This window comes from Alligator sinensis, unplaced genomic scaffold (assembly GCF_000455745.1).
Source record: "Alligator sinensis unplaced genomic scaffold, ASM45574v1 scaffold479_1, whole genome shotgun sequence".
In the NCBI taxonomy this organism is placed as follows: Eukaryota; Metazoa; Chordata; order Crocodylia; family Alligatoridae; genus Alligator; species Alligator sinensis.
The window spans coordinates 1,552,321-1,560,293 of record NW_005842324.1 but is presented as its reverse complement, the minus strand read 5'-3'; the positions used below and the strand labels follow the sequence as shown (position 1 = coordinate 1,560,293).

Here is a 7,973-nt window from a genome sequence, read left to right as displayed (position 1 = left end):
AACTAGCCAATAGCGGGGAATGAATTTGCATACCAGTGGCGGGAACTCTTTTGCACTGTGCATTCCTCTTGCAACTTGAGCAATGCACTCTGCAAAAGAAGCTGCAGAAAAGGCGGGAAACTCGTCCCTGCACTGGGGTTTTCCTCCGTAACAGGAAACTCTCCCGTGCAATGAAGCTGCAACTTGGCGGGGATAATTCTGGTGCCGAAGCACACACAAAATCATGCCTTTGGGTCATGACATATACCACAAGCCTTACCAAGATACTACAGACTGTATGCAGCAGCTCACTTGCTGTGAGCCAGCGCCAAATGCTCAGGCTATGAGAGGGTTAACACTGGACTCTGCCCCTTCTGCTTTCAGGGGTGCAGAGAAGCAGCAGACAACTTGGGAGCAATGGGCTGCAGTGTCTGTTTGCTTTTATGCCTGTAGTTCTACTTCAGCATGGAAAAATCAACTTCCCTACTTAAGACATGCATCCCAATATTTGAGGAATGATTTTTGGAGGAAAGGTGAGTGTTATACGAGTAAAACTGGTAATTCAACAAGTACTATCATTGTTGTGTCTGGATATAGAAGACTGGTCTCAAACCAGCTTATCCTATAGAACTAAATCTGTCAGATTGATCTGCCAACTTCATTTATGTCACTGTTTTGCTGAAATTGTAGTATATTGCCTATTAGTATTTAGAATGGTTTCCCAAGCAATATTTGCTTTGCCCTTTGTTAATGTTGCAAAAACAGGGACTGGAACAGAACAAGTTTCATTACTGGACACCCCAAAGTAAGCATCTATCAATCCAACATTACAGTTTAAATACCAGAAGTTTAGATATTGTAGTGGGACACCCTTAACAGTCTGTATGCTTACATTTTAATATTACATACTCCATTTTATATTTTCTGTGAGAAAAGCCTGCGTTATGAATTTGAGTTTTCATGCAAGATGTAAAAATAAAAAAAGTCAAAACTTATACAAAATAATTGTATAAATAAATTATAATGAAAATTAAATAATTTGACAGGACTACTAAGCACCAGTGTAATATGTGAAAATATATCAACATAACTTATTGAGAAGGGCAGACTTAGAAGTATACTTTCTGATTGGTTTTATCAAATAAAGATGAAGACAAATAGCTACTCCACCCTTTGCTGTTTACTTTATGTTATAAAGCAAACTAATACATATTGTATGCAGCAATACTGAAAACCTCTAACAGTGGGGTAGAATTGCAGACAATCTGAAAAGGTAGGGTTAGGATTCAGAACATCCTTGATAAATTGGAGAAATGATCACAAATCAACTGAATGAAAATTTAATAAGGACAAGTGCAGAGTCCTGCACTTGGGACAGAATAACCACATGCATAAATACAGACTGGGGAATGACTGGTTAAGCTGAAATACTGTACGGAAGGAAGTAAGGGTTACAGTGGACCACAAGTTGTGGTCAGCGTGTACCAGCGTACCAACCGCGTGTCCTTCTTGCAGCAAAGACCCATAGCATACTACGCTGTATTATTAGAACATGTTATGGGAAGTGATTCTCCCGCTCTGACACTGCTGATACCTCACTTGAAGGATGATGTCATTTTCAACTTCTTGCTTTGAGAAAGATGTGGACAAGTTAGAAATAGCCCAGTTGAGAGCAACAAAAATGATGCTTAGAGTTCTGGGAAACATGATTTATGAGGAAGCGCTGAAAGAAATAGGATTATTTAGTCTGGAAGATGGTGGGGGGAGGGATTTGATAAAGGTCTTCATATACCTGACGGATGGCTGTAAAGAGAATAGAGACAGACTAGTTGCGATTGCACAGGACAGGACAAAGAACAACGGCCTTAAATTGCAGCAAGCCATAATTAGGTTGGTAATTAGGAAGAAATTTCTGACTATCAGGGTACTTTAAGTTACCCAGAGGGACTAGAATCCCTGGAAGTTTGTATGAGCAGGTTAGACAAATAGTTGAGTGGGATGGTTTAATCAAGGATAATTCTGCCTTGAACAAGGAGTTGAACTAGGTGGGCTGGATGACAGTTCATTACTTTGTGGGATGGATCCTGTGCAGGGTTGATGTATGAGGTCGATGCAACCTGTCAGCCTGACTCCACACACACAAATCTGTCTGTGCAGGAGCCCAACCCTGCATGCAGTCTCACATTATTTGGCTTGCAGGTCCAAACATTTGGCAGCAGGGGAGCAGAGAAAAGGCAATTCATACTCCCATTGCTCCCCTGCCACCAAATTTTCAGGCCCCTGGGAAGTCCTGCAGGCCAGATGAAATGGCTCCAGTTAAGCAATCACCCTGGACTAAATCACCCACTGAGATCCCTTCTGGCCATACTTCTCTATGATTCTTTGACAGAGTTTGCAGTACTTAACAGCTTAGCATTTGTTTTTATTTTTCTCACTTTCCCTCTTCTAGGAGGAATGAATATATTCCTCAAATTTGGTGATAATGATGACTATATTCACAAATTAATTCTGCAGTATAATTTGTCCAGACGTGCGTCTATTACAAAGCAACAATATTCAAGACCGATTCAAAAGGGACACGAGCCCAAGAAAATACAAGTTTCTGGCTACAATAAACATGAAAAACAAACTAAAAGGAAAACATCATTAGATAAAAGGTAGAGAAACTAGTTTTGGCTTTTTGTCAGTTTTAGCACATCTTTATGTCCTTATTTTATCTGTATTTGAATTTAAAAGTAGAAAAGCAGTATTTTTAAATTCATGAAATAAGTCTTACCGCTATTATGGACCTATATTTAATGGAGAAAATAATTGTTATAGTTCCTATTGTAGACATACTTTAAATGTTTATGTATGCATAGTGATATGGAAAAATGCCACTTTTCCAATAAATTTTAGTAACCGGAGTTATGTTTTGTCAACATTTAGCCTCTTTTTAAAGTTGGCCCAATGAACTAACAAATCTTTTTCCCCCATAATTAAATTTATCCTACTACTTAGATTACTGACCACACAGATCACACAGCCAGCTCACTGAGAAGCTTTATGGTCCACTCCATTAATGAAGCCCTCCTTTGTGTATTCAAAATCCAGTTTATAAAAACTAAAGGGATTAATTTACAACAACAACAACAACAACAAAAAAGAGAAAAGAAAAGTGATGCATAGTAATATTTTGGTACATCAGAATGGATCAGCAGCATCTAGTCTGCTTTCTTGTAGCTTACGACCAAGAAAAAAAAAAAAAATCACGCAAACAGGAAACAAAACCAAAACAAGCCTACCCCATCAACACAATACGCAGATCAATGATGTGCTTCTATAAGCAAATTAATAAGATTACCTAAATTAGCTATTAAATATGGCAGAACATGCCTTTAAAAGAGCATTTACTTTTGCAGCATTGCAGAAAACCAAAAGTTAATATACAGAGAAGTACTTCCAGTTTTCAGGTAGTGTACATTTTTTTCATGTTGGGAGATCATGAATACAAAGACTTTGGGTAGGAGTTGCACATGGCAAGCCTTTAAAGCTGTAAAAAGGTATGCTTCTAAGGCCCTTCTGGGGTTGGAAGATCAGAACCTAACAAATTAAAAAATATTCTACTTTCCTTATGGACTAACAGTTTACAACTAAACAAAGAATATTTTTAGGAAAACAAATTAAGGATGACCTTCCAATACAAACTTGAAACGTATTACAAAGAGGAAATCCTACCTGACTGCTGGTGTCACTGATGGCTTCCAGAAGTTTTTCAACAGCAGCCTGCAGTCGAGAACTAATATTTAGAATCAGTTCCTCTTTTTCAGGGTCCATTTCCACTCCAGCGAAGATGCTTTCTTTGAGATGCTGAGTCAGCTCAAGGCCTTCATCAGGTGCTGCTGACCATATACTAATATCATCACCTCCTAGATGACTTGTGAGATATGAGGAAGATGGTTCTTCTGCAACAAAATAATAATCTTTTAAAATAGATTTCTTGCCTATAAATTGATAAAAAAAATACATATTTGATTTAAGAATGGAGAGAGAAGCAATTAAATAATAAAATACTTCAACCTTCAAGACAAGATACCACAAAGACATAAAGGAAATATATTTTACACTAAGTTTTATACAAATAATGCACAGAATATGTTAATTACAAAACAGGTATAAGGGAGAGAGAAAAAGGAGATACTAACAGAATATAATATTGTGGACAGCCCGGTAGTACTACTATAGGACCTAAGAGTCTGGTCGTATAAACTCTTATTACTGAATTATTTGTAATAATTGTGATTTGCAGAATTGCCCTTAATATAGAGAACCAGGGGAACTTGCCAGTTCAATCAGTCACTTGTCATCAGTAACCAAGTACAGTACTGTGAATAAACACAAATACATGGTTCAAGAAATTTACTTATTTTAAATACAAAGACTTCATTGAGATGCGGTATTCAACAACAGATGAACTGGTACTGCCAGTCCTCGTGATAATCAAGTCTGAAAAGCAATATCAGATGCAAAAGCATTATTTTGATATAAACTATCATCAAAGGGCATGGTACTTGTTATACTTAGAATGCAGGGCTTCAGGTAAGCAAGAAAAATGGATGTTTATATTTTTGTTGTTTTCAAACATTTTAGGCAATGGGTGAAATCTTCAAGAACAGTGTGGAAAATGTGATAATCCAGTTATGTGCCTTAGCAGTAGATTGCTTTATTAATGTTTGAATGTATACATCAATGTATAGTGCTTTGAAAATGAGAAGTACTATGCTTTTTTAGACTTAGATTTTTATATGGCAGGAAAATATTTTAATAAACTTTTTCAATAAAAATTAAACAATATAATCTTTAAAGTATCTTTATATAATGTGTTTGTTTGGAAAAATCAAACTACGGAAAAAACATTTTTTCCTAAGTGTCCAATGTGATCATTAGACAAATTAAAATCAAACTGTGCTCATTCAGTTGTTATATATGAAAAATAATTCTAGTACCAAGTTATTAGTCCATTTAAAGTTTGTGATGTTTTTAATACACTGGTTTTATATAATCTTCCTATATTTATTTTTCTCCTTTGCTGCCTCACCCTTCAACATGTCCCAGCTCCTTTTTGAAAAAACCCTCCCACAACTGCAACTGCTGGTTGTGTACAACCACAATGAGATATGCAAATTGTTATTCTCAGATTTTAAAAAAATGTGCTGTACTGTGTTTAATATAATTATGCACATTTATACCTAAAAATAGTAAATGATATGCACCAGGATAATGATCACAAATTGTGTGCTTATTTCACTCTAGCCAAGATCTGATGCCCATAAAAAGTTACTTCCATATCAAGTTAAAATAGACTTTGGTTTGAATTGTTTACTTTTGCTTCCGCTAATATTTATAAAATGTAATCTACTGTAGGCATTTTCAGTAACTGTTTCATATCGCCTTATAATTTTGGGGGATAATATAATTTAACATAATCTTAATACTCTATTAAAATGTAAACATAAAGAGAAAGATAATATGATACATGGAATTTGCATAAGCATGGCACCTTTTTTTTTTTTTTACCACAGGATTTCAAAGCACTTTATAGACACTAAGTATTGTAACTAGACTGACTTCTGCATTCTGTAAGGGTTTCTTTGGTTTTCCTCTTTGACTTACTTAGAGAATCCCTTTTTATTGCCCTTAAGCCCCTTGCCAGTTGCATCTCAAATCGTGCCTTGGCCTTCCTAATTTTCTCCCTGCATGCTTATGCAGTACTCTTATAATTTTCCCTAGTACTATGACCACTTTTTGTAGTATTCCTTTTGAGATACAAACCACTGAGGAGATCGGTGTCTAGCAATGCTTGTCTCTTAGGCTAGGGATAGGCATTAAAAAAGCCTGAGCCTGAAATGATTCAATCTTTGCAGGTTAGTCTAACCTGGCTAGGCTGAACCGGTTTGTGACCGTACAGACATTCCTTCTGGACTGAAGAAATTCGGGCACATGCCTGCAGTGGCTCAGGCTAGAAGCCAAAGGGTGCTACAGCAGCCCTCTCTTCCCTTGCTCAAGTGGGGCATGGCCAGACTCTGGCAGGACGCTCTGATTAGGAAGGGATTCTCCCCCTCACCCACCCCAAGCTGTATCTAAGAGTCAGCAAGGAGCTGACAAAACAGCATTTCGCAACCCATCAAGAAAACAAAAGCCCCTCTCATTAGTTCAAGTTTTTTTTAAACAACTTTTTCCAAGGAAGGAACGGAGGGACATTACCAGCTGACCTGTTGATTAGCTCCAAAAAGCCCTAAGCGGACACTGTCCTGTCTGCCTTACACAGACACCTCTCAGCATTAGCTAGCATACCATGTGCTGGCTACAGTCCGTGCTGTGGGAGAGGGGAGGGGAGGGTTTCCCTGCTTGAGCAGAGAGTGATGAGGCAAGGGGAAGGGGCAGACACTGCTGTGCCTGCAGTCTCTGTCAGAGCTCCAACAATGGAGTAGAGGGGCAGGGTCAGTCCTGCTCTGGAACAGAGCCCCCCGCCCAGATACTGAGATGCTAGAGGACTCTGGTTTAAGTTAAACCAGGAAGGAGTCCAGGACAGACCTTGCATAAACCAGTTTGACCCAAATCAGTTAAGTCTGATACTACATTCAACCAGGTTTGTCTCAAACCAGTTTCAGCCATTTTGAACCTAGTTTATGTGCACTGAATGCCTGTTCTGTTACAGGTTTAAACCAGCTTCTGATCACTTAAACCGGTTTGTGTGTAATGTCTGTCCCTAGCCTTATTGCACTTCCCATTCTTCCATCACATTGCTCTTATGCACTTAACGCAGCCACCTTAAACTATAGCCAGCATTCCTGGACTCCTTTTTGCCCCATGGGATCATGCCCATGAGCTCCCTGATTTAATGCCTGCTTTTTTGAAGCCTAGCATCTTTATTTTACTGCTGTGCTTCCTTCCTTCCCTCAGGATCTTGAACGCTGTCATTTCATGATAACTGTTGTCCAAGTCATCTTCCACTTCACATTCTCAACCAGTTATTCCCTGTTTGTGAGAAGGAAATCAAGAAGAGCTTTTGGCCTTTTCACAACATGTACCAAAAGATATCCCCAACACACTCCAAGAATTTACTAGACAGTCTCTGCATTGCTGTTTCCCTCCCAGCAGATGTCATGATAACTGAAGTCCCTCATGAGAACCATTTTTTACCATTTGGAAACTTCCATCAGTTATCTAAAGAAAGCCTCGTCCCCCTCTTCCTCCTGATTTGGTGGCCTATAACGGATGGCCTGCTGCTTTCCTCTCTGACGTTTATCCAGAGGCTTTCAACAAGCCTCTCTCCCCACTTACAGTGAGTTATTAAGAAGAAAAAGGTATTCTTTTTGCAAAGTAACTTGAAAAGCAGACTTCTGATAGATTATATGAATTTGGAAAAGCTTCAGGCCTCAAAACTTACTCAGAATCAGTACCAGTTTGATCAAATCATTTTAACAGCTGGTGCTAATAACCTCTCACTCCCATCAGTCCCAAATTGTTTTGTTTTTTTATTATTTCTGCCAGTGAACAGAGGATTACAACATGGAATTCATGAAGTAATGGCAAGATTTTAGACTTCATATTTTAAAACTCTAACTTCATTACATTACTTTCCCCCCACCAACCCAAAATTTACGTATAATTTTCTGCCGTTTATTTTTTTGGTATAGAATAAATAAATAACATTGGAGATGTAGTATTTTCTAAAGCAACTAACTCTAGAACATGATTTAACTGAAGGGCAGATGGAAAAAAAAAACAAGGAAAATGCCCATTAAAATTAGTTTAATATTCTGAATTCAAAGTATTATTCTACTATAAAACATGACTAATGCAAAAGTGGCACATTTCTGTTTAACAGACCTGTTTCTTATGTTTATTCAGTCATATTTCTTTACTTTAATGATAAGGCTTTGATCCTTCAATGAGCTCTGAGTGGAGAAAATCTAGGTCTAAGATTAAAGTGTTTACCATTTTTTATTTCT

At 37.7% G+C, this 7,973-nt stretch overlaps 1 protein-coding gene across 1 annotated transcript in view; it reads right to left on the bottom strand.

Moving 5' to 3' along the window:
• Nucleotides 1-7,973, bottom strand: part of LOC102372483 (A-kinase anchor protein 9) — a 125,361-nt gene that overhangs the window by 42,910 nt on the left and 74,478 nt on the right. The window contains exon 23 of the mRNA XM_025210002.1: nucleotides 3,697-3,923. Coding sequence (XP_025065787.1) covers nucleotides 3,697-3,923 — 227 coding nt within the window. The remainder of the gene's footprint in view (nucleotides 1-3,696; nucleotides 3,924-7,973) is intronic.